A 27,214-nucleotide genomic window follows, 5' to 3' on the forward strand; every position below is an offset into this window, starting at 1 on the left:
AAATGTAACTAAGTGATGGTGACTGTTTCTATCTTCAGAAATGGGCTCATCTGACTTCTACCCAGGTTGCTATGTTTACCTAATACTTTTGTTTACAGCAGATAATTTATCTATTTAAAGTTCATTTTTGTATATTTTTGTATATGATATAAGGTAGGCATCCGGGTTTATTTTTCTCCATGTAGAGAGCTAGTCTTCTTTACAGCACTTAATAAACAAACAGCTTATAATTTATTCACTGATCTGTGGTGCCATTTTAATTATAAATCGATTTCCTACCTTCTTCTTAAGTTTCAATTTTGAAACATTGTCTAGTTGCCTGTATGCTGCAGCGTTTATTGCAAAGGTCATTAGCATATCTAAATATTGCATAAGGAAAGTCCCCTACTCCTTGACTATCTTTTACAGAGATGAGTTAGCTATATATGGACTTTTATTATTCCATATACATTTAAAACTAATAAGTTTGTCAATTTCCTAAAAAAAAAATCACCCTGGAATTTTGATAGGTATTGTGTTCAATTTGTTTATAGTTTTGGAGATAAACTGACATCTTTATAATGTCAAGTCACTGTATAATTTGTCATATTAACATTTGGTGTGAAAACAGAATAGTCCTTCAAAGATTTCCACACTATAATCCCCACAACCTACTACTATATTACCTTATACTCTATTACCTTATATCCTTACATGGCAAAAGGATCTGGAGATGGGGAAATTATCCTGGATTATTTGGATTGGCCCAATCATTCACAGAGTATTTAATAAAAGGGAGTCTGGAATGTCAGAGGTAGAGAAGAAATGTGGCAACTATATCAGAGATCAGAATGATACAAGGCCATGAGCCAAGGAATGTGGGCAATCTCTAGACACTGGAAAAGGCAAGGAAACAGATTCCCTCCTACAGTCTTTAGAAGGAATGTAGCCCCACAGACCCATTTTAAACAACTGACTCACAGAATTGTAAGATATAAATTTGTGTCTTTTAAGCCACTAAGATTGTGGTAATTTGTTCTAGCAGCATTAGGAAAATAACACAATCACCCTATACATATATAATGACTCTTCATTTATTAGGTCTTGTTTGATGTTATTCCTTGCTAGCCCAAACCTGATATGTTCAGGTATTGGGTGGGCATGTTCTTTAGGGAAGGTTAGGACCCCTTCCCAGCTCTAGGAGTTGAATTTGATTAATTTAAGCCAATATTTTTAATTTCATTTAATTTCATTCTCCTTGTCAATAATGAGTTTAAAAATGGACATGCAATCCATTTTGTTCACAGGGTCTGAGGTTTTCCTCATTTTTATGAAGGGCTTGCGAAAAATATATACTTCCCTTTACCCTTTTGTTTTTTGAATATTGTTTGAGGTGCAGTGCTTAGAGATACTGAAGTCATCTTAATTGTACAAAGGAACAATCCCAAGAACAAAAGTAAAACCATGCTGAGGAGCACAAAGTAACCCAATGGAGAGAACTCAAACTGTGATGAAATCATTCTGCTGTGGAATTTACCATACTGTTACTTTCCTACCTCTGGAGTGCCTTCTATGTGAAATAATAGCTTTTCCTTATTTTTTCATCTACTTGAGTTGAATTTTCTTTTATTTGCAGTCCAAAACATCCTCACACATAAAACAAATCTAAATAAAAATTATATATTCCGACATCTAGAAAGAATTATAATGACCATTTTAGTGTATTATATTTTAGTTTTGTCCTGCATATATTTTCAGAAAAATAGAAACCTTTTAATGTTTGGGTGTATGTGTGTGCACATGTATATATTATTTGTTGACTGCTTGATTTCAGTTAGTTCTCCACTTCCTTTTAAAGTATTCATAAATTTAATAATTTACATCTTATTGACATATAATTTGTTTAGCATTTTCACTATTTGAGATTAGTTTATACTAATCTGAGATTATTGTATGTTTGGAGAAACTGAGTAAATAAACTGCATAAATATTTCTAAAATTTAATTTAGCAATTCTTGGGAAGGATGCTTCAGAATACATTTTGTTGGCTTTATTTTCAAAGAATTTTTTCTAATGCCTAATCTGACCTTTTTCATATCTTTTATAATATACATACAAAAAAATTCCTCCTACATTACTTGACAATGAGTTATTTAACATTTTTAATGTAATGAAACCACAGTAATTCTGCTTTTTGTTGTATTCCTCTAATGTTTAACTTGGGCTCATTTAATTCTGTTATTTGAAAGTCTAATTACTGCCACTAGTGGAGAGGAAAAAAAAACAATTCAGTTATTTTTCTAAAATAGTACTTGTAGCCATTAGAATAATGAAAATTAGAAGAAAAATAACAGGAGACACACAATTTTACTCTATTGAACTTGTTGTCTGGTACAAATATACACCCAGAAGAGTCTTATAAAGTAATTGAAGGAAGCACTCTGAGCAGAACTACCTAACTGGTATAGCTTTGGCTTCACAATTAAAAACCTGAAGATTTTGCAATCTGTAAGGCCTACTCATCCTAAATCAAAGTCTTTCAGGGTACCACTCCAGCCTATGTACACACAGAATGTCAGTTATTTTTCATATTGCCACATTCTTGAATATGTAAAGACAACTAAGAATTGTCAGATAATTTGAGTAACGTTTGCAGAATAAAAGGGTACAAGACAGATAAATGAAACCAGAAGATACGGATTATTTATAAATGAATTTAGAAATAAAACTCTAAGGTAGTGTGTTTATATTTACAGATATATCCTAAAAAATGTCTTTTCATTTGATATTTCCTCGGTGGAATTATTATTTGTTTGATTTTGTTTCGTTTTTAAGGAGGCTTCATGCTGGTTGTGGAGCCTAATGCAGGACTTGAAATAATGACCCTGAGATCCAGACCTGAGCTGAGGTCAAGAGTTGGATGGATGCTTAAAGGACTGAGTTACCCAGGTGCCCCTATTTGTTTAAGTCTCAAACTTCTACAATAAATGTATCATTCAGCACCACAATTTTTAAGCTGATACTTATATAAGAAAAACTTATGTCCCCAAAATTAATAAAACATTTAAAAATGATACAGAGAAAAATTATTTAGCTATATTCCAAATATAGTTGGAAGACATCAAAATTACCAATAGATGTTTTGAAAAGCATGCCTAGTGTCCACAAATGTGTGTGCCAAATGTTGCTGACACTGAGAGAAGCTTCACATCATTATATACATTCTTTGCAATTGAGCCATTCTTTGCAATTCTTCATTAACTCTTGCAAAGAAAACTGGCTTTGAGAAAAGGTCAATGAAGAAGATATTGAAGAATTCTTTAAATATCATACTGATAAATTAGCGAGTACTGAACTTGGTTAGAATATCAGTTGGAAGAGTTAATGGTAACTTGGAAAGCATTCAATTAAACCATGAGACATGGCTTGCTGAAAATAATCTGTGGGCTATACAGACACAGTGATAATGAAGTTGGTGGAGATGTTATTGCTTGATCCTCCTTATAGCACTATGCAAAGAATTCTATAAACATAACTAGAGGACAGTAAATAAAGCTCCATTCTGTAGTTTTTCATGCTCAAATGTCATCTGCCTCCCTGAAGATCCATTTAGTACCCCTGCTTCAGTACAGGAGCGATAAAGAATCTGTAAGCTTCTGAGTTTCATAGTTTGCCTGAAATTGTTCCTTTGCAATTCTGCTTACCCATGATATCACTTTCCAGTACCAGTGACCATGATTATACTTCAGCTCTCCTCCTTTTTCATGTTTCCTGTGTTCCTTTCTTCGTGAACTACAGGACATCCAAGGTATTTGCCCTATTTTTGTTGCAAATTTTACCTTTACCTTCTTCTAACATGTTTATTAATTTATTAATATTAATTTATGTGTGCTGTTTGCCCTGCCTTGTTGGGAAAAAAATACTCATGATGCATCATGAGAATGCTGCATACAGAGAAACATGCATATAAACCATTTTATAACAACCATTCTGTTTTCCAGTCAAGAGCATTATTTTCAACATTTTATATAGTGAAGGAGGGTTTCACTGTGTTTCAGTCACAAGTTACAGTTAAGGAAATCTGCTAGGACTTTAATTTGTCTTTTTAAATGATGGAAAATAGGTTACCAGTGCATATTTCACACAGAATGTCTTCTTTTTAAAAATAAATGTTTATTTATTTATGATAGAGAGAGAGAGAGAGAGAGAGGCAGAGACATAGGCAGAGGGAGAAGCAGGCTCCATGCACCGGGAGCCCGACGTGGGATTCGATCCCGGGTCTCCAGGATCGCGCCCTGGGCCAAAGGCAGGTGCTAAACTGCTGAGCCACCCAGGGATCCCACACAGAATGTCTTCTTTTCATGAATGGGTTAATGATGTTGAGTGGGAGATATCTGGATTTAAGGAGATACTGAATTCATAAATCATTAGTAAGTTTCTCTGAAAAAGAAACACTTTGAGAATAAGAAAATGCTCTCAAGAGTGAAAACATGATTGCTGAACTTATATATAAATTATAACAGCTAGAAGACAAAGACAAGAAAATCTCCATGATGTTGGAACAAACAGACAAAGAGAATTTATAAAGCAAAAAATATATTTAAACAAAAGTGTCAAACATATGAAGAGCAACCTAGGAATTCCAACATCTGATTAACAGGAGTTACACACACATACACAAAAAGATGCTCAAAGAAAAACACAGAAATAGATGAGTTAGAAGTCTCTAAATTCAAAAGGTGCACATAGAGCCAAAGAGGAAGACTAAAAATAACACATCATTCAACATTTCTCCACACTATTTCAGAATTCCAATTATAAAGAGAGCAATAAAAGTTTCCACATAGTAAAGCAGGATACTTGGAAGGGAGCAAAAATCAGGTGAATAATAAAGATGCATTAACATCAAAAGTAGATGCTAAAAGTCAATAAAGCAAGGTCTTCAAAGGAAGGTGATATTGAATTTAAAGTTGTATTATAGCCATTTTCAGATATCCAAGAGCTTAATGAGCTTACTTTAAAATCATTATTTTGAAGAAATTACTTGAAAAGGTTCATGTAAAACACAAGGAATAAGAAGCCATGAAATGAAAGAAATGACAAAGGAATCCAGTGAAAATGGGTGTTAAGGTAACAGCTCTACAACAGTCTTAAAAAAGAAAAAAAAAACCCAAACCCCTATAAAACTGTAATAATCAAAATTGGAAGTCCGTAGAGATACCTGAGTGGCATAGTTGATTAAGCATCTGACTCTTGGTTTTGGCTCAGGTAGTGATTTCAGGTTCATGAGAATGAACCCCATGTCGGAGAGTCCAGTGTGGAGTCCAGGGCAGAGTCTGTTTTAGATTATCTCTCCCTTTCCCTCTGTCCCTCCCATTCGTGCTCTCTCTCTCTCTCTAAAATAGATAAATAAATCTTTTAAAAAATTGGAAGTAAGTAGTCTTCTAGAAGGATCTTCATAGAACAAATATTGATGAAGTCCTGATAGTTTATTTTTTGCTTTTGTTTCCCTTTCCTCAGGAGACATATTTAGTAAGCCTTTGCTATGGCTAATGTCAAAAAGGTTATGGACTGTGTTCTCTAGGATCTTGATGGTTTCTTATCTCACATTTAGATCTTTCATCCATTTTCAATTTATTTTTGTGTATGGCATAAGAAAGTGGTCCAGTTGCATTCTTTTGCATGTTGCTGCCCAGTTTTCCTAACGCCATTTGTAATTGATTCTAAGCAGTAAATGTTATGTTGAGATAAAATAGTAAAATGATGAGATATAATAGTAAAAATGATGAAGATGGTGATGATGGGGATGATAACAGCAATAAATGTAGCTAACATTCATGAATATACTTTAACATAGTGCCAGGCACTGTCTTAAGCACATTATACTTATTATTTCATTTAATCTTCCAACTTATGGGACAAGTAGTATTATCATCATTAACATTTAAAGATAGGAAAACAAGAAATAAGGAAGTAAGACAATTTGCTTTAGGTCACACAGTTAACTAGTGGTAGACACAGGATCCAAACTTAGGCAATAATTCCAGAGCTCATACTCTAAACCACTAGATTGTGTTGATGAAGGTACATGTTTCTTCTTCCAACTAGAAAAAACAAATGAAATCAAAAACTCTGGGAAGAATTAAATAAACAAAAATATTATACAAGAAAGTTATGGCCTAGATTAAAATATGACATACTTTAGAGCTATAAGTAAGTTAACAAGGATCACAATTATAAAAATCAGAAAAAGAAATGTATTTAGAGCATACAAGTTGGCTTTGTCATTATAATATTGAACTAGTTATAATAATGAAAATGCTGTTTATAGTATTAATCTGTTATAACTAAAATGTAGGTCAAGCACAGAATAATTAATATGCCTATGAGACAGAATGGAAAGCTATCCCTGTCCTTAAAGTAAAGGTAAAGCTAAACTGATAGAAGTTTAAAGGAAGAAGAGAGAAAGAAAAGGAGGAAGCAGGTGGGGTATCATCTTGCAAAGTGAGGAACGAGATAAACTGTTGGAAGTTGAGAAGCCAATGAATAGGGGTTTAAAAATATTACTTTATGAGTCTAAGATAGAGGAAACTACATTCATGAATTTAGGAAATAACCTCCAAAACCTTTCCAAAGAAGTTATTGAAGAGAGTGTTATAAGAAAATTAAAAGCTCTGGGGAGAAGCAATTATTATTGCTCATAATTCTGTGATATAAAATACATTTTTTAAAAGAAAGAGACAAATTTACTTTGCATCTGAAAATCTGCCAAGAAGAAATCTCCGTGTCCAGATAATTATACTAGAAAATTATATGAAACATTTAAAGAATTAATGTTACTTTTACACAAACTCTTTCAGAAAACTTAAGCAGAGGGAATAATTACTAATTCATTTTATGAGGTGTTTGTTACTGTGATAAATAAACCAGAAAGAGAGTACAATAAAAAGAAAAATGTGGACAACTATCTTTCATGAACTTAGATACAAAAATCCTTAATATATTAGCAGATAGAATCCAACAACATATAAAAAGGACAATCAAGGGCAGCTCTTGTGGCCTAGCGGTTTAGCGGATTAGCGTGGCCTTCGGCCTGGGGCGTGATCCTGGAGATCCAGGATCAAGTCCCACATCAGGCTCCCTGCATGGAGCCTGCTTCTCCCTCTGCCTGTGTCTCTGCCTGTCTCTCTCTCTCTCTCTCTCATGAATAAATAAATAAAATCTTAAAAAAAAAAAAAAAAGGACGATCAAGTGAGATTTATTGTAGGTATAAGGCTGACTCAAATTGATTAAAATAATCAATATAATCCACCATAGCCAATCAATGTAATTAGCTAAAAAAGAAAAATCATATAATCACAGCAATTGCTCAGGAAATAACATTTTACAAAATCCAGCACCATTCATGATAAAATTCTCAGCAAATTAGAAATAGAAACTTCCTCAACTTGCTGAAGAAAATGTAAAATGTAAAAACCTACAGCTAACACTATGCTTAATGGTAAAAAAACAGTACTTTTGTTCTAAGTTTGGAAACAGGACAAGAATATTTGTTCTCACCACTCTTACATAATATAGCACTCAAAATTCAAGTCACTGCAGGGAGGCAAAGAAAGGAAATAAAAGACATGTAGTTTGGAAAGGAAGAAATAATGCCTTTATTTGCAGATGACATTATTTTCTGCATAGAAAATTCCAAGGAATCTACAAAAAATTCCTATGATAAGTAAATTCAGCAAGATCACAGTATACGAGATCAGTGCACAGAACTTAATGGTATTTCTATATATTACCAAGTAACATTCAGAAACTTAAATGAAAAATACAATACTACTTATAATTACTCCAAAGAAAATGAAATACTTGGGATGCCTGCGTGGCTCAGTGATTGAACATCTGCCTTTGACTCAGGGCATGATCCTGGGGTCCGGGATCGAGTCCCGCATCGGGCTCCTGCAAGGAGCCTGCTTCTCCCTCTGCCTGTGTCTCTGCCTCTCTCTCTGTGAGAGCATGAATAAACAAATAAAATCTTAGAAAAAAGAAAAAAGAAAAGAAATATACTTAAGTATACTATGAACCAAAAACATACAGGTAGTACATGCTGAAAATTAGAAAATGCTGATGAAGGAAGTCAGTGAATAGAAGAATGGAGAGTTATACTGTGTTCGTGGATTGAAAGACTCAAGATATTAAAGATAACAGTTCTCCCCAAATCAATCAATAGGTTTAATGTAATTTCTATTAAAATCCCAGAAAGATTTTTTGAAAACATAGACAAGATAATTTTAAAATATACATCAGTAAGCACAGGGCCTAGAGGAGCTAAATATCATCTTTTAAAAGATTTTTTATTTCAATTTAATTTAGTTAACATGTAGTGTATTATTAGTTTAGATATAGAATTTAGTGATTCATCAGTTGCGTATAACACTGAGTGCTCATTACATCATGTACCCTCCTTAATGTCCACCCCTATCCCTCACCCACCTTGCCTCCACAACCCTCAGTTTGTTTCCTATAGTTAAAAATCTCTTACAGTTTGTCTCCCTCCCTGTTTCATCTTTTTTCATTTTTCCTTTCCTTCCTCTATGTTCATCAGTTTTGTTTCTTAAATTCCACGAGTGAGAGAATCTGATATTTGTCTTTCTCTGGCTGACTTATTTTGCTTAGCATAATACCCTCTAGTTCCATCCATGTCATTGCAAATGGCAAGATGGCTGAGTAATATTCCATAGTGTGTGTGTGTGTGTGTGTATGTATGTATATACTACCTCTTGTTTATCAATTCATCTGTTGGTGGACATCTGGGCTCTTTCCATATTTTGCCTATCGTGAATATTGCTGCTATAAACATTGGGGCACAGGTGCCCCCTTGAATCTTTATTTTTGTATCCTTTGGATAAATACCCAGTAGTGTAATTGCTGGGTTGTAAGGTAGTTCTATTTTTAACTTCTTGAGGAAACTTCATACTGTTTTACAGAGTGGCTACACCAGTTTGCATTCCTACCTGCAGTGCAGGAGGGTTCCCCTTTCTCCACATCCTTACCAACATCTGTTGCTTCCTGAGTTGTTAACCATTCTGACAGGTGTGACTTAATATTTCATTGTGGTATTGATTTGTATATCATTGATGCTGAGTGATGTTGAGCATTTATTCATGTGTCTGTTGGCCATATGTATGTATGTCTTCTTTGGAGAAATATCTGTTCATATCTTCCGCCCATTTCTTGACTGGATTTTTTTGTTTTTTGGGTGTTGAGTTTGATAAGTTCTTTATAGATTTTGGACACTAGCCCCTATTTGTTATATCATTTGCAAATATCTTCTCCCATTCCACAGGTTCCCTTTTATTTTATTTTATTTTTTTACTATTTCCTTTGCTATGCAAAAGGCTTTTTGTCATGATGAAGTCCCAATAGTTCATTCTTGCTTTTGTTTCCCTTGCCTCAGGAGACATATCTAAAAAGAAGTTGCTATGGCTGATGTCAAAAAGGTTACTGTGTTCGCCTCTAGGATTTTTATGGTTTTCTGTCTCACACTTAGGTCTTTCATCCATTTGAATTTATTTTTGGGTATGGTGTAAGAAAGTGGTCCAGTTTCATTCTTCTGCATGTGGCTGTCCAATTTTCCCAGCACCATTTGTTGAAGAGACTTTTTTTCATTGGATATTCTTTCCTGCTTTGTCAAGGATTAGTTGACTATAGATTTGAGGGTCTAATTCTGGGTCTCTATTCTGTTCCATGGATATATGTCTTTTATTTTATTTTATTTTATTTATTTATTTATTTAATTAATTTTTAAATTTTATTTATTATTTTATTTTATTTTTTATTTATTTTGTGTGTGCCAGGACCATACTGTCTTGATGATTACAGCTTTGTAATACAGCTTAAAGCCCAGAACTGTGATGCCACCAGCTTTAGTTTTCTTTACCAATTTTCTTTTGGTTATTCAGTGTCTTTTCTGGTTCTATACAAATTTTAGGATTGTTTGTTCCAGCTTTGTGAGAAATTTTGATGGTATTTTGATAGAGATTGCATTGAATGTGTAGATTACAGTGGGTGGCATATACTTTTAACAGTATTTGTTCTTCTAATCCACAAACATGGAATGTTTTCCATTTCTTTGTGTCTTCTTCAATTTCTTTGATAATTCTTCTATGATTTTCAGAGTACAGATCCTTTACCTCTTTGGCTAGGTTTATTCCTAGATATTTTATGGTTTTTGGTACAGTTATAAATGGGATCAATTCCTTGATTTCTCTTTCTTCTGCCTCATTTTTAGTGTACAAAAATGCAAATGGCTTCTGTGCATTGATTTTATATCCTACCACTTTGCTGAATTGCTATATGAGTTTTAGCAATTTTAGAGTCTTGGGTTTTCTACATAGAGTATCATGTCATCTATGAAGAGTGAGAGTTTGACTTCTTTGCTGATTGGGATTCTTTTATTTCTTTTTGTTCTCTGATTGCTGAAGCTAGGACTATGGCAGTACTATGTTGAACAACAGTGATGAGAGTGGACACTCTTGTCATGTTCCTGACTTTAGGGAAAAGCTCTCAGTTTTTCCCTGTTGAGGATGATATTCACTGTGGTCTTTCATATATGGCTTTTATGATATTCAGGTATGTTCCCTTGATCCCTACACTTCAGCGAGTTTTTATCAAGAATGCTATACTTTGTCAAATGCTTTCTTTTTTTTTTTTTTGCTTCTAGTGAGAGGATCATATGGTTTCTGTCCTTTCTTTTATTAATGTGGTGTATCACACTGATTGATTTGGGAATACTGAACCACCCTTGCAGCCCAGGAATAAATCCTACTTGGTCATGGTGAATAATATTTTATATGTACTGTTGTTTTATATGTACTGTATCATGTTTTATATGTACTGTATCAAGATAAGATCAATGTTTTGTATTTACTGCATCAAGATAGAATAGATCCAAGATACAAGATAGAATTTTTGTATCCATGTTCATCAGGGATATTGATCTATAATTCTCCTTTTTGGTCTGGTTTTAGGATCAAGGTAATGCCAGCCTTATAGAATGAGTTTGGAAGTTTTCCCACCATTTCTATTTTTTGAAATAGCTTCAGAAGAATATACATTCATTCTTCTCTAAATATTTGATAGAATTCCACTGGGAGGCTATCTGGCCCTGAACTCTTGTTTGCTGGGAGATTTTTTTATTACTACTTCAATTTCTTTGCCAGTTATAGTCTGTGCAGGTTTTCTATTTCTTCCTGTTTCAGTTTTGGTAGTTCATCTGTTTCTAAGAATGCATCCTTTTCTTCCATATTGCCTAATTTGTTGGCATATAATTGCTCATTATATTATCTTATAATTGTTTCTATTTCTTCAGTGTTGGCTGTGATCTCTTCTCTTTCTTTAATGATTTTATTAATTTCAATCCTTTCTCATTTCTTTTTGATAAGTCTGGCTAGGGGGTTATTGATTGTATTAATTCTTTCAAAGAACCAGCTCCTAGTTTCATTGAGCTGTTCTGCTGTTTTGTTTTTTTAGTATTATTTCTATATCATTGATTTCTACTCTAATCTTTATATTTCTCTCCTCCTGATGTATTCAGGCTTTATTTGCTGTTCTTTTGACAGTTGCTTTAGGTATAAAGTTAGTTTATGTATTCGAGACTTTTCTTGTTTCTTGAGAAAGGCCTATATCACTATATACTTCCCTCTTAGGACTACCTCTACCTCATCTCAAAGGTTCTGAACTGTCATGTTTTCATTTTCATTTGTTTCAATGTATTTTTTAAAATTTTCCTTTAGGGGATCCCTGGATGGCTCAGCAGTTTAGAACCTGCCTTTGGCCCAAGGCATGATCCTGGAGTCCCGGGGTCAAGTCCCATATCGGGCTTCCTGCATGGAGCCTGCTTCTCCCTCTGCCTGTGTCTCTGCCTCTCTGTCTCTCTCTCTCTCTCTCTCTCTCTCTGTGTGTCTTGTGAATAAATGAGTAAAATCTAAAAAAAATTTTTTTCCTTTAATTTCCTGGTTGTCCCCTTCATTTGTTAGTAGGATGCATTTTTTTAAAGATTTTATTTATTTATTCATGAGAGAGAGAGAGAGAGAGGAACAGACACAGGCAGAGGGAGAATCAGGCTCCATGCAGGGAGCCTGATGTGGGACTCAGTCCCGGGTCTCCAGGATCACACCCTGGGCTGAAGGAGGCCCTAAACCGCTGAGCCACCCGGGCTGCCCGCATTTTAATCTCCATGTATTTGTGTTCCTTCTAAATTTTCTCTTGTGATTGAGTTCAAGTTTTAAAGCATTGTGGTTTGAAAATATGCGTGGCATAATTGTAATCTTTTTGTACCAGTTGAGACCTGATATGTGACCCAATATGTGATCTATTCTGGAGAATGTTCCATGTACACTTGAGTAGAATGTGTATTCTGTTGCTTTAGAATGAAGTGCTCTGAATATATCTGTGAAGTCCATTTAGTCCAGTGTGTTATGCAAAATCCTTCTTTCCTTGTTCATCTCCTGCTTAGAGAATCTGTCTATTGCTATGAGTGGGGTGTTGAAGTCCCCTAGTATTATTGTATTATCATCAGTATGTTTCTTTAATTTTGTTATTAATTGATTTATATAACTGACTGCTCCCAAGTTAGAGACATAAATGCTTACAATTGTTAGATCTTCTTTTTGGATAGACCCTTCTATCATGATGTAGTGTCCTTTCTCATCTCTTATTAGAGTCTTTGGTTTAAAATCTAGTTTGTCTGATGTAAAGATCACTACCCTAGCTTTCTTTTGATGTCCATTAGCATGATAAATGGTACTTCACCCCCTTGCTTTCAATCTGGAGGTGTCTATGGGTCTAAAATGAGTCTCTTGTAGACAGCATATTGATTTTTTTAATCCATTCTGATACCCTATGTCTTTTAATTGGAGCATTTAGTTCATTTACATTCAGAGTAATCATCGAAAGATATGGATTTAGTGTTACTGTTTCTGTAGATTTTCTCTATTCCTTTCTGGTCTTTGTTGCTTTTGGGATCTGTCTTCACTAAAAAGATCCTGTTTAATATTCTTGCAGAGCTAGATTAGTGTTCATGAATTCCTTTAGTTTTTGTTTGTTCTGGAAACTCCTGGTCTCCTCTTCTATTCTGAATGAGAGCCTTGCTGGATAAAGTATTCTTGGATGCATATTTTTCGCATTTAACACAGTAAATATATCATGCCAGTCCTTTCTGGCCTGCCAGATCTCTGTGGACAGGTCTGCTGCCAGCCATATGTTTCTAACCTTGTAGTTCTCAGCTACAATGTATTCAAATAAACCTTTTACCACTCTTTCTCTCTCTTGATCTTATGTGACCCCTATTATTCAAATATTATTTTATCATATAGTATCAGTGATTTATTTAAATCTTCCTTGGTGATCCAGTAGTTTTTTTTTCTTTTTCTTGGCTTCTTTACTTTCCATCATTTTGTCTTCTATATCACTGACTCTCTCTTCTGCCTTGTTTATCCCGCTTTTAGAGTCTCTATTTTTGACTGCATCTCAGTAATAGCATTTTAAATTTAGACCTGATTAGATTGTAGTTAATTTTATTTCTATGGTAAGGGATTCCCTACTGTCTTCTATTTTTTTCAAGCCTGACTAGTATCTTTATAATCCATGTTTTGAATTCTAATCTGACATCTTATGTCCATATTGATGAAATCCTTGGCAGTGAGGAATGTCTCCTCTTCTTTCTTTTGAGGTGTGTTTTCCCATCTTGTAATTATGTCCAGAAAAGAATAAAAGAGAGAGAAAAGACAAAAATAACAACAACACCAGAAAAATAACAAAACAAACCAGAAGAAAACAGAAACAAAACTAGATAAAATCAAACAAGAAGTAAAACAGAACAAAACCATAAACTAGATCCTGGTGTATTTTGGGTCTGTTTGTTAAATGAAACTAGATCCCAAAATAGGAAAGAAAGAAAAACTTATATATATATATATATATATATATATATATATATATATATATATATATATATAAATAAAATACAATGAAAGGAAACATACATATATATATTTGTATATGTACATATATAAATAAAAATTAGAAAAGAAGTTTTTAGAAGAAACTAAACTTTTCTTTTTAGAAAAGAAGTTTTTTAAAAAGATTTTATTTATTTATTCATGAGAGACACACACACACAGAGGCAGAAACACGGGCAAAGGGAGAAGCAGGCTCCATGCAGGGAACCCGACGTGGGACTCAATCCCAGTCTCCAGGATCACACCCTGGACTCAAGGAGGCGCTAAACCGCTGAGCCACCCGGGCTGCCCTAGAAAAGAATTTTTTAAAAGAATGGAAAAAATAAGAAAAGAGCTGGAAAAAATAAAATTGAAAGGCTAAAATATAATAAAAGAACCACTATTTTCCCCCAGAGCTGAAATTTTGCAGTTTCTAGGATCAGTAAACTTGGTGCTAACTGGCTGTTCCTGCTGGTCCTCTGGAGGGGGGTTCTCTTGTGCTGTTGTATTGGTTCTCAGGTGTCCTTGCCCTGGTGGAACTGCACTCCCCTTGCTAGGGGACTGGGCTCAGTGTGAGTGGCCCCAGATTGCACTATGTGGTATCTGGGCACTATGTTTTGCTCCCTGAAGACTTTCAGCACGGACAGGCAGAATGAATATAACAGCACCCCTGTCTTTATCCTCCTACTCTTCAGCGCACCCCCAAGGAAATGCAGTCCTCATTCTTGTCTCCCTTGTTTCCAACCAAACTCTGTATTCACCCAGCCTTTGACCAAGCACTGTTATCTCAGGCACGTGACCCCGTTGGAGTCTCCGAACTTTCGGGACCTGTGCTTCATGGAACAATGCCTGTCCATTCCTCCCAGGGCAGGGGCGGGGTGGGGTCTCCCTGGATTTCTGCCTTTTGCTGGGATCCTGATCAGAGAGTGGTCCCATGACAGTGCAGCAATTTGCAGTTTATGGCAACACTGTGCAGAAAGCCAGAACCTAGACTCAACTATTTTCAGCTGGCTTCCTGATCTGATGCCTGGGAACTCTGCCACACTGAGGCACTCCCATTCTTCTTGTGACCCTGGGGATCCTGAGAATATTGTAGCACCTGGGACTCCACCCTCTTTTGCCACTTGAGCACCTTTAAACCAGGATGTATCCCACTGTAGCAGACTTCTAAAAGTTCTAGTTTTGCACTCTGCTGCTTATAGTACTTTGCGGCGGCCTCCTTAAGCAAGTTCCCTAACCTCCTCCATATCTTCCTATATATTGTCCCAGATTCACATCTCTGAACCTCTTACCTTCTAAAAAGTGGCCACTTTTCTATTTGTAAGATTGTAGCAATTCTTTTCTCTGAGTTCCCATTGATTTCCCAGGTGTTCAGAATGATTTGATAACTATCTAGTTGAATTCCAGAGACCAGGTGAAATTAGGGTCCCCTACTCCTCTGTCATCTTATCTCTCACACATCTCTTTTAAAATATTTAGCAACTATTTTCTTTGGGTTATGTGGCTCAAATAGACACAATATTATAGTGTATTTTGAATAAGACCTCTTTAGGGTTTATAACTTCTCTAGAATTATGGGTGGCTTCTATCCTGGAACTTCAACAATTAAACTAGATGCAGTTGGAAGTGCTTCAGTTGAAGCAGGGTCAGAGCATAAAACCTCTTCTCCCTTCTTGCCTTGAGCCTGCCTCTCCTCCTTCTTGGAAGCTTCTAGAGTACCCCTAGAAACACAGAGCTATAAGGAACACTGATGGAAAGGCCTCAACCTGGCTCTTCTCTGGAGGGCCTTCCATAGTTTACTCTTCTGTGGTTCTCAGCCACAGCTTGTATAAGAATTTTGATTTTGACTATATTTAATTTGTTCCCCACTCTCCTACTATAAGGTGTGGTTGAAGGAGATGAGGAAGGATTCAGAATTTGGTAAATTTGCTCATTGATATCTGCTTAAGAAACATGTTGAATAAAACTAGAAACTTACAGGCTATATTTGGGCCAGTGGGCATCGATTGTTTGAATATGGCTTGTTTTGTTTTTGGCACAGGAAATTAAGGACTTATAATGCTAGATTATTTTATAATATTTTAAAGCATTGTTTCAAATAATGGTTATATAAAGTAGTCTTTTTTAAATAATAGAAACTGCAAATGTCTATTTACATTTTTTTTTTTTTTTTACCAACCTGGGAACAAATTCTTCAGAGAATGGCTATCATTAGATACTTTTATGCAATTATAGTTCATGATGCCGTTTCCTAAATTAAAAGAATCTTTTCATTTTTCTACATGTGAATATTCTGTTCTCTTTACTCTGTCTTTCCCATTGGGTCAGTTTTAAAATCACCATTACACTAGGGTGAAAACAACTGCAAGTCAAATTGTTCCCAATTTCTAAGCATCATTTTTAGAAATAATGAGGTCTTGTTTCTATTTGAGTCACAAGACCCACACTGTGTACGTAGGAGGTGAGGGCAGAATTGAGTAGATACAGTGAGCACCATTCATGTCCAGAACAGAACTCATGTTCTAGAAAATAAGGTTGTATAAATAAGGTAAGATTGGAAGTAGAAGGCAATAAATAGTAAAACCAAAGCATTTGTTCCTCATCGAGTAGTCAAAGGAAACTTGCAGCGTCTAATGCAAGAGCTATACATAGTAGAGATGGAAGCAGCAATGGAGGTAAATTGTAATAGTAGGATTTGGACTGTGTTATCTTAGAATTAGCAATATACACAGAAGGAACACTATCCAGAGATTTCTACATTTTAGGAAATCCATCTTCTAGAGGAAAGATAATAAAAATAGAGTATATCAAAGAAGTTTACTTTGTCATAAGCAACTATTGATAGCTAAGTGGCTTAAGAGATAGGAAGGTACAAGAAGGGTGTGGGAGGCTCATAGAATCAGTGTAAAGCTGGAGGAATGGGTCCGTTACTGAGGAACCAAGGTTTCTCAGAAGTCAGCAGCAGTAACTAAGCTGTGGTCTGTTAACACTCAAGATCCAGTGAACATAGCACTGTAGCACCTCAATCCCCCCTTCCACTTTTGTTGCATTCTTTCAACAGATTCAAAGAATTGAGGTAAATTTGGAACATTGGAAGCTGATAGATTCTTTGTGAGAATTCTTTGTCTTCCCTAGGAGGGCTGCTTACCTTATCTGCCCACATAGGAGAGAGTTTATGTACCAGAGGAGATTGTGTTGCTGCTAGAAAATACAGGTGGACCCTGGATAATCGAATTATGAGAAACAGCCATTCCAAGCAGACTTTAAGAAACGCAAGCTGATATTAAGATCAGATAATCCCATAAGGGAAAAAGGGAAGGACATTCCAAGAAAACAGTGGTCTATATAGGGAATTCTAGGATTACCTCAGTTTAAAATTGCCCTTTATAGGAAGAAGTGTCACCAATGACACATTCTTGCAAAGTAGCTCAGACCTGGGAATTTACATTGGGAAGACTAAAATGTAGAAGAGCTGACTAAAGAGTCATCAGAGAGATTACCAGTGCAAGGAGCTGGAAAAGGAAGGGAGGGTTGGAAATTTAATGAAGGGCAGAGGAAAAAAAATACAAACTCTTCAATACCTATGTTGCTTTAGTCTTCTAGACCTTGGAAAATGATGTCCTGGGTGGCTCAGTCCGTTAAGCATCTGACTCTTGGTTTCAGCTCAGGTCATGATCTCAGGGTCCTGGGATCAAGCCTGTGTGGGACTCCTGCCTCAGTACAAACTCTGCCTGAGATTCTCTTTCTCTGTCTTCTTCTGCCCCTCCCCCTATTTGCATTCTAAATAAATAAATAAATAAAATCTTTAAAAAAAACCCTGAAGATAATTTCTTAGAGTATTAGTTGAAGAAATGTCAGAAGTAATAAGTTGGGCAAATGCTGTCTGGATGCATTAGAAGGGTAAGATAATGGATTATAGAGTCACTACAACTTGGTGCAAAGTTCTCAAGTGGATTTTTAAACAAGATTATTAGACATTTATGAGACAAGAAAACTCCCAGATAGCATAGGTGTGTTAAGATAAGTGAAGGTGACACAGTGAAAAGAACTGGAGTCAGATGACGTAGGCACAAACACTCATCTGTCAATAAACAGCTCTGTGGACATGAGCAAATCACTTGAGTTTTTTGAGCCGCATTATTTCTTTCTGGGAAATGTTATAAAACTAGATGTCCTCTAGTGGGTAGTTTAGAATCCATCCACAAAGAATCTGTTAGCTCTGCATGTACCAAATTTACCTCGATTCTTTTAACTAGGTTTTTGGATGATAAAGAGCTTCCATTTATTAAAGAACACATCCTGTGCTGGGTATTATGTGATTTTATAAAGCACACACATCAGTCCTATGACAAATGGGTGTTATTAATCCCTTTTAACAAATAATGAAATTGAGGCTCAGAGTGCTAACTAATAGATAAGGTGAATCAGGATCAGAGTTTGTTTTGATAGCAGGGAATCAGTTGACCAATTTCCCATTGCTATTATGTTAGACAAGATGAATATATTCAGGATGGATAACACTACCATGAGGCAACACTACAGTGGACATTACCATAATAATTCTTACTTGTTTGGATACTTACACCTAAATTGTGTTGATAATGAGTCCATGTTTTTTTCTTTTTAAAAAGATTTTATTTATTTATTCATGAGAGACCACACAGAGAGAGAGAGAGAGAGGCAGAGATACGGGCAGAGGGAGAAGCAGGCTCCCTGTGGGGAGCCCCATGTGGGACCAGATCCCAGGATCTCAGGATCACGCCCTGTGCGGAAGGCAGGTGCTAAACTGCTGAGCCACCCAGGGATCCCAAAGTCTATGTTTTTTTCATGGAAAGGTTCTTCTGGTGTTTTTTTTTAACCTCAGCCTATCTAACTATTTTTTAAAAATAAACAACTTGGTTGAAAGAATAGAAGAAACTCATCAGATTTTTAAAAAATGACAAAGGAGAAATATTCAGATGAATAATTTACATATACCTCTATTCAAATATCACATCTGAAACAGGTTTTAAGGTAATGATCAGTATTCAAACAGTGAAATACATTAGTATTGAAAATAAATTTGTTCATTTAGCATATAAACTATCTTGCTAGACAAAGAAACTTTGAACAGGGTTAGGATTTGGGAAACTGGAACAGAGGCTGAGAATGAGGGTGATTGGCTCTTGGATTAAAACTTGGAACTTCCAAAAAGGACTGGAAAGGTCGTATCTACAGTGATATCTGAATACATTTCTTTCTCAGTCACAAAAATCTTAGATTAACAATAATTTTCTATAAGAAAACAATAATTTTCTGTTAAACAGTTTACTTCAGATTGATTTCAAGTATAAAAGAAACCAACCATTGAAAATTCTAGCACCAAAGGCTGATGTAAATTTTAGTTACAGTCATAGAAAAAGGTGTTCAGACCCAAAGAGGCAATATACTCCTGCAGTTTCTGCTTTAGCCAGACCTCATCTTGAGGACAGTGGGTTTCCTTCCTTTAGGACCATATAGTTACTAACCAGAGAAAGTCATGGAAGATGTGCAAGAAATTGAAAGGTCTGATTAGTGCGTCAAATGGGAAACAGCTGGGCCAACCAGAAAAGACTTAAGAGTGACATGAAAAGCTTATTTCAAATATATGAAGAGCTGATGTCTGGAAAAGATGGTTGGTTAGTTCTAAAACTAAGAAATAGAAAATGAAACTGGAAGAAGTGGGTGGAATTATTAAAAAAAACAGTTTCTCCAGTGAGAGTCTTCCTAAAGTTGAATGGAGGCACTTCTAGAGGTTTAAAAGCCTCCTGGGTTACTCATTATCTTCAATTCAGTGAATGTTGGTTGAGAGCCCTCTTGTGCCATGCCAAATGCTTGAAATGTATCAGTGAGGAAAACAGACAAGAATCCTTGCTGTTGGAGTGTTTACGTTTTGGAAGGCATGGGGTAACTTTTAATAAATAATGAAACCAATCAGTAAATTATGTAATCTGTTGGAAGGTGAAAGGGTTTTGGAAAAAGAGTAGAATAAGAGACAAGGGATGAGAGGAGGTGGAAGGAGAATAGGACTGAGGTCACAGATACGCTGTCAGAGCAGGTCAGCCTCATTGAGAAGGAGGCATCTGAGCAAATACTTTGATGAATGGTGTGAGAGAGTTCTCTGGGGGAAGATCATTCTAGGCAGAAAAGAAGAGCCAAATATTGGTCTGAGATGGGAGTACGCTGGCAAGGAAGCCTTCTCTGCAGGTGCTCAAGCAGAGCTTGGCAGAGCGTCTGTGAGAGAAGCTGAAAAGACAGCTTCTGGTTTTGGGGAGAGCTTGCACTCACTCCATGACTTCTGAGGTCTCTTCCAACTTTTCATATTCTCTGATCTTCTGATTTTCTGATAATTCAGAGTAATTAATTTGATAGTGATGAGGCAGATAGGTTCAAGAGCAGAGATACCAGACTAGGGTTGCAAATAAATGATGAAGGGGCAAGACAGATAGTGTGAACATTTCAAAATACTGGCAATGTGTTCACATATTTTAAGAAGATTCTGTAAATCACACAAAGCATGTTTGCAGACCAAATCTTGCCCAGGGGCCATCAGTTTAAGACCTTTGCATTAGAGAAAGCTAAATCAGTTAAAGGGTGTAATGATGTAATCCACATGTAAGGTCATGGGCAGAAAGTCAAAGGAGAACAAAAAATAAAAAAAGAAATATGAATCTGATGAGAATTCTTCTTTTGTTATAATTTGGCAGAGAACCAAAAAGGAAGAAATAATCCACGATTACTGTGTAGTTGACACTCCAGGAGACCAATTCACACTGACTTTGCTCTTTCTTGAACAAGACTCATGTTGATTTTTTTTTCTGCCTATTATCAATGATCAGATACTTACTTGCCTTTTCATTGTCCTCTTACATGTAATCACCTATAATTTAGGAACTTCGAGAAAATATCAGCCAGTTCAACCTTTCTCGGTTATTTTGAGTCTATAATGCGATTATGTAGTCCTAAAAATTTTTAACAGAGGCTCAGAATTAATGGCAACAATTACAAAAACACAGAGAAAACTTCTATTCATGATTTTACCTTGTCCTGTTTCCTTGCTGCAGGTGCCTTCATTTGCAAGATGCTGCCATTTGTCCAGTCTACTGCTGTCGTGACAGAAATTCTCACCATGACCTGCATTGCTGCAGAAAGGCACCAGGGACTTGTGCATCCTTTTAAAATGAAGGGACAGTACACCAACAGGAGAGCTTTCACCATGTTAGGTGAGGAGGCACCAGTGGCAGTACTGCCAGTCTTTATTACAGAACACAGAGAATTTCTTCAAGATGAATCATATTGAGGAACCAGACTAGTAGCTTCTTGTTGAGCTTGTAGGCATGCGGTACAACTGGGATTTTAGACCTCTCCCCATTTACCTTGACCCCCACTCCTTTTCACCTTTAGGCCTATTCCCACACTTAAAATCTCTCATTTCAGCCTTACTTTTTCAGTTTAAGTCTTAACTTTTTAACACTACTTTCAGCTAATTTAAGATAACCTTTTAGTGGCATTACCACATTAACATTTATTAGATTAGGAAACTGTCATCCTGAGGTAAAAGGCATCTGAGCTAAAATGCCCTTCTTAGAGCAGATAGCTTTTGATAGGAGAAGGAAAGGTGCTTTTTAGAAAGGTAGACAACAAGGGTGCTGCTCAGAGGTGGCCCCAATGGTCACAACAGCAGAAAGCCACCAGGGTCATGAGAACCCTGGGTGCTGAGTGCTGGAGGCACCTGGTGAAGACAAATTCCATCCACTTTGTAATTTTGTTCCAGGCATTTCTGAATCCTTGGCTTGCTGTCACTGGTCTTGAGTCAGCAAGTCATGATGAGCAGGTACTTCTTGACAGGTGGTGACCTCGAAGCAACATCCTAAAGCCTAGCACAGTAAGATGGAAACATTCCATTTGATAGTTATAATCAAGCCATTTAAAATCTTAATGCACTTCCCAGTGGTTTGAATGTCTGATAGCTAACCAATGAAAGGTTAAGAGAGTGACAAATGCAATAACCAAAAAGAGCAATTTTTACTAATATCTTGAGAGGAATGAGTAAATATTTGTTTCTGCTGTTGGAATTTAGCCAGTGTGGGAAAGAATTCCTGAAGGCTTTGAAATGCCAAATAGTGAGAAAACAGGGAAAATATTCCTTAGTTTTAGTTAGTTTCAAATGTTTGGCACATCCTACCTACAAAGAATTCAAAGGCCTCATCTCCCTTTTAATAATTGACATCTTTCGGCTTCACAATATCTGAAAAGCATGTGTGGATGTGGAAAGCAGGTGAGAAAAGGCATACATGGAGGAGAGAAGTTATTAAAAAAGGAAAGAGAGGGAGAGTTCCAATATCTGAAGGCAAAGTCAGTAACAGGCAGTCATGGAACTTTCGACTCAAAAAAGTCATGAGAGACAGAAAAGATTTTAAACCAAGAAGGCTCGTCTCCCTGTAGGGCTTTTGTGCAGTGTTGCCTGATGTCTCTCTAGCTCTGTTACACTAGGAACCAGTCTTGTCTTCACGCCCAGTACCTCCTAGCTGAAACTGCCTTGCCCCCATCAGCAGCGACCTGCTAGACTCACTTACCGATGGGTTCACAGATTATACCAGTAATATGAATCTAACCCTGGCCCTTCTCTCCCTGAATGGGCAGTAGAGCCAGAAGGATTGGCAATGAGCTAAGCAAATTAGACTCATTTCTACTAAAGACCGGAAAAGTAATTGGACAAAAGATAGCATAATGAGATACTGATTGGACCAAAACGGAATAGATGTGTGTGATGATGTAAAGAGAGATTGATTTATGAGTCTTAGAACTATCTTAAATCTTTGAATAATAATGACTTTAAAAAACATTTTATTTATTTATCCATGAGAGACACAGAGAGAGAAGCAGAGACACAGGCAGAGGGAAGAACAGGCTCCCCATGGGAAGCCTAATGTGGGACTCGATCCCAGGACTCTGGGATCATGACCTGAGCCAAAGGCAGATGCTCAACCACTGAGCCACCCAGGCGCCCCTAATAATGATTTTTTATAGGCAGTGTCAGTTCATGTGTTTCCTTATGAGAAACACCAGTTACAGTTTAAGTGAGTCTCAGTTTCTTGAAACCCAAGGCAATACACTGTTTTCTCACTGGTGTTACCCAATACAGAAAAAACAAGAAGAATTTGAGCTAAGAAATTGCTCTCAGAATTGATGTTGGGTCTCTTGGTTCTAGCTTCATCCTAAACTATTCAGATTCTCTTTTGTGTGTGGCTGAGGGCACCTCATTAAAGCAATTCCCCCAACAAAACGTGGAGGCCAAGGAATTTGGAAAGAGCACTCTGGTTTCTGATGTTTTAAGTGTTTTTGTAAATAAGGAAATAATACTCATGTTGTGATGCTTAAGACAAATTTTACTCAATTTTAAGAAGAGATGGTAGATGGTGATCTATATCATGTCTGACAACCAAACAGCAGGTGCTTGATCGACACCTACTAAGGGCCAGTAATTTTCCTTGGACTCGTATTTGGGGAAACAAACAAACCAAATTGCATTGTCTTTGCCCTCAATGATCTTAGAGGAAGTTGAGAAGAAACAACCAAGAGCAACAGGATGTCACTCTAGACGGCACATGGAGACAACGGCCAATTAGCAGTCAGTTCTATCTGGAAATGATGGTGGACTTCAAAGATTTCCTAAAGAAAGTGACTTTTGAGTCAAGTCCTGGAATATAAGTTCACAGATAGATGTTGGGAAAAGGGTACTAATCCAGAGTGACACTGTAGGGCACAGAGCAGCACAATGCATTCTGTAAGTTCTTCAGTAGAGGACCCTGGTTTGAAGAACATGGACAGAAATGTAAGAGGAGAGAGAAGCAAGTAAGAGAACCTCAGGGACTGTGTTAAGGGTTTGAGTTTTATCTTATAGGCACTGAAATACTAGTCAGGATTTTTTTTTAATGTTTAAGGAGTTTTAATTAAGCATTTTAAAATGGTTCAGGAAGACTATTCCAGCAGCAGTTTTGAGGATAGTGAAAGAGTGGCTGTGAGAACATGGAGGCCACCGCACTGTTCCAGGGCAGAGATGATCACATATAAGGAGTCTTTATGCTTAGACCATCTGCTTTATGGCATAAGCATGCATGTGTTTTGCTTTGCTGACTGAACCATATTCTCATGATTTTAATGTCTTGGCAGGTGTGGTCTGGCTGGTGGCGGTCATCGTCGGATCGCCCATGTGGCACGTGCAACGCCTTGAGGTAGATTCAGGGCTGGGGTTGATTATTGAGAGTCATATTATTGAGATGTTTCCCAGCCCTCTCAATGATAATCCACTTTCTTCCTGCAAATCTGTATGACCCCAGCTACTGGAAAAGTTTCACTGGAAACTTTTCAAGTGCAATGATTTGTTTTGAGACTTTTTCCCCCCTCTGTGTATCTAGCTCTCCCTTGATCTTATATTGTTAAGACTTTCAGGCTTACAAGAAAATTCACCAGGATCACTTTGTACATTTTCCTGCCAGCTGAGCATGCCTGTCCTAGTGACCCCCAGAATCTTACTACATTTTAAGAATTCAATGGTTGCTCTAGATTTTTTTTAAAATTTTGAAATCACATTAAGAATTTGTCATTAATTATTATTAATTATTATTAGTAATTATCTGCTTATGAATTGATTCTATTTCATAAGTTCTTTCTTATCTGCCTCCCATATATTAACACATTGAAATTTGAATTGGAACGTGACACAGGATCATTTCATCTGAACTCTCTCCTTCCCTCCCACCTTTATCAGATGGGCCCAGCATTGCATGTGGATTCACAGTAGAGGGAGCACCGTGCTGTTTTTAGCGACCCAGTCTCTCGGATAGGGCATGCATACTTCAGTATTTCCTGCCTAAGTGATCTAGCCCAGACAGTAGCCTTCAAAGGCAGTAGAGAGTTGTTCACACCCCACTAAGATAATTTTTTGAACTGTCTATCCTCTTTATACCTTTTTATTTATTTTTATTTTTTTTCTTTATACCTTTTTAAATTGATAAATGTGAAATTTTACTGGATATGCGATGTCCACTGGCAAGGATAGTAAATGAGCCCTCAGGCAAGGGCACATTTAAAATACGACTTGATTTTTTTATGTAACCAGTATACTGAATGATCTGGACTTGGGTGAGAGCAGGAGGTAATTTTATTCTGTCCCTTGCTACCTTTAAAAATGTGATCTGAGGACTTCCTAGTACTCTGACCCAATGTTGTGGATGCAGCCCCAAGCAGGCCCTGTTACTCTTCCAGCCATTCAGAGAGCAACATTCCTCTGGTGACTTGCAGCCACAACAGTGTTAGTTCTGTTATTAAAACGCCCAGTGTCATAATCACATAAATCTACACTCTCAATTGATGCAAAATGTCTCCCTCTCCTCAGCTTGTGCTGTTTTAGGAAAGGGGGCATGATCCCCTTCCTCTCTGCTTCCTTATTGTGCATTTCTCTTTTTCCATTCAATTGACTGCCTCTGGCTCCTTGTGCACTGGTGAGAAGGGTGGGGAGAGGAAGGGGCTGGTGTCCTTGGGTATTGTGCTCTCTGCAGGTGACTGTTGCCCATGATCAATTCTTTACTTGTGGGGTTTTCCAAAGATAACAACACTGAGGCTTCTGACTGTTATTCCTTTCTCCAGCAGGCTGCTCATCAAGACCTTTGAGCTTCCACACATAGTTGTATGTGGTCTGTTCTTTTCTCCAAAGCTGTCCTTATCCCATTAGGAATCCTGTACCAATGGAGTCCTCTCATAAGTGACCCAACCCAGTACTCATTTGTGGGGTCCCTTCCTGGCTCATAGACACAACGGGATTTGTCTATTTTTTAAATAAAATTATTTTATCATATGCTCTAAATATAGTTTAAATATGTAAGTTATTTACTTTGTAGAAAATGCATATGTAACTGGCAAAGCTGCTCCTCACTATCAGCCAAATCAGCCAAATCAAATTTCTGTCAGGAAGAAGTGTGATTTCATTTTTCATACCAGATAAATGTATTAATATGCATCCCCACAGCCAGCTTCTCACTTCTAAATTTCTACTAGAGAGAGTGTGTGAGCATGCACAAAGCCTGAATTTCTCACCTGGATGAAACAAAGCACCCCCGAGTTCACCATTTCCACCTAATGAAGTTCTCTTTGCTTTGCTGTCACTGGGCTCTTTCTCAGGAGAGATGTATTTGACAATGTTCGGGGGATGGAAGTAACAAAGTGGTTAACTTAAAATTGTCATCATTTCTGTCCTTTCACTGTATGAAACATGTGATTTCACAACATTCAATACCTGTCAAAGCACCTTTTTTTCTAATGCCAAGCTTTACCCTGAATAGAAATATGTTTAAGATAGGGAAAAGCACAAAGCCCTATCATGTATTTATGGTTTCTTGATCAAGGTGGCTTCATTGACATCAGTAATTCAAACCACCTCCTTTTTCATTGTCTCATTGTAAGAGACCTGACATATAGATAGGGAGAAGAGGAATTAGAAACAAGAAACTGGGAATGGAGAGCCAGCACAATGCTCAGTCTCAGACTTCTCCTAGGTAGTAGGATTTTTCGAGATTTTTAAAAATTAATTAATTAATTAATTTTAGAGAGCGTTAGAGAGCATGAGCAGGGGGAGGGGCTGAGGGAGAAGGAATCCCAAGCCGACTCCCTACTGAGCACAGAGCTTGACTCAGGGTCAGATCCCAGGACCCTGAGATCATGACCTGAGCCAAAATCAAGAGTCAGATGCTTACCCGACCGAGCCACCCAGGCATCCTGAGGTAGTAGAATTTTAGTGAACTGTATGGTTGTGAATAGAAGATCTGAAACTGGCTCCCTTAAAACCATCTGCCCATGGTGTTTTGCTTGTCCCCAGAGCAGCATGCACCTATTTGGAGACTGCTAGTATAGCTTATGCTTTAAGATGTGCCAATATGTTGCCCCCATGGTTGTTGCCCTTTGCGGCCTTTGCCAACATGGAGTCAGAATGAATTTCACTTTATATCCTGTTCCCAGCGAGTTTGGATCTTCAAATTATTATTCAATAAGTGTTTTCATCTCTTGTTGTATTTGTAAAAAACACCTAGATCAGAGCTTGAATTCTCTTACCTTTGATGAGTATACCAGAAAGCTTTTTCCCCAATTCAATTGACTAAAGATTGGTGATAAAATTTGCAGGAATGAAGGAAGAAATAAGTCTAAGACCTAGGTTTTCTTCATCTGGA

General features: G+C 36.8%; 1 protein-coding gene across 2 annotated transcripts in view; it reads left to right on the plus strand.

Annotated features, from left to right (window-relative positions):
• Window positions 1–27,214, plus strand: part of QRFPR (pyroglutamylated RFamide peptide receptor) — a 50,045-nt gene that overhangs the window by 18,877 nt on the left and 3,954 nt on the right. Inside the window, exons 2-4 of one of the 2 annotated variants that reach the window (XM_038564762.1) lie at window positions 2,815–2,928; window positions 21,056–21,214; window positions 24,165–24,226. In XM_038564762.1, the coding sequence (XP_038420690.1) occupies window positions 2,815–2,928; window positions 21,056–21,214; window positions 24,165–24,226 (335 nt within the window). The remainder of the gene's footprint in view (window positions 1–2,814; window positions 2,929–21,055; window positions 21,215–24,164; window positions 24,227–27,214) is intronic. The other variant, XM_038564763.1, reaches the window with a different exon arrangement.

Source organism: Canis lupus, chromosome 19, assembly GCF_011100685.1.
Source record: "Canis lupus familiaris isolate Mischka breed German Shepherd chromosome 19, alternate assembly UU_Cfam_GSD_1.0, whole genome shotgun sequence".
NCBI lineage: Eukaryota > Metazoa > Chordata > Mammalia > Carnivora > Canidae > Canis > Canis lupus.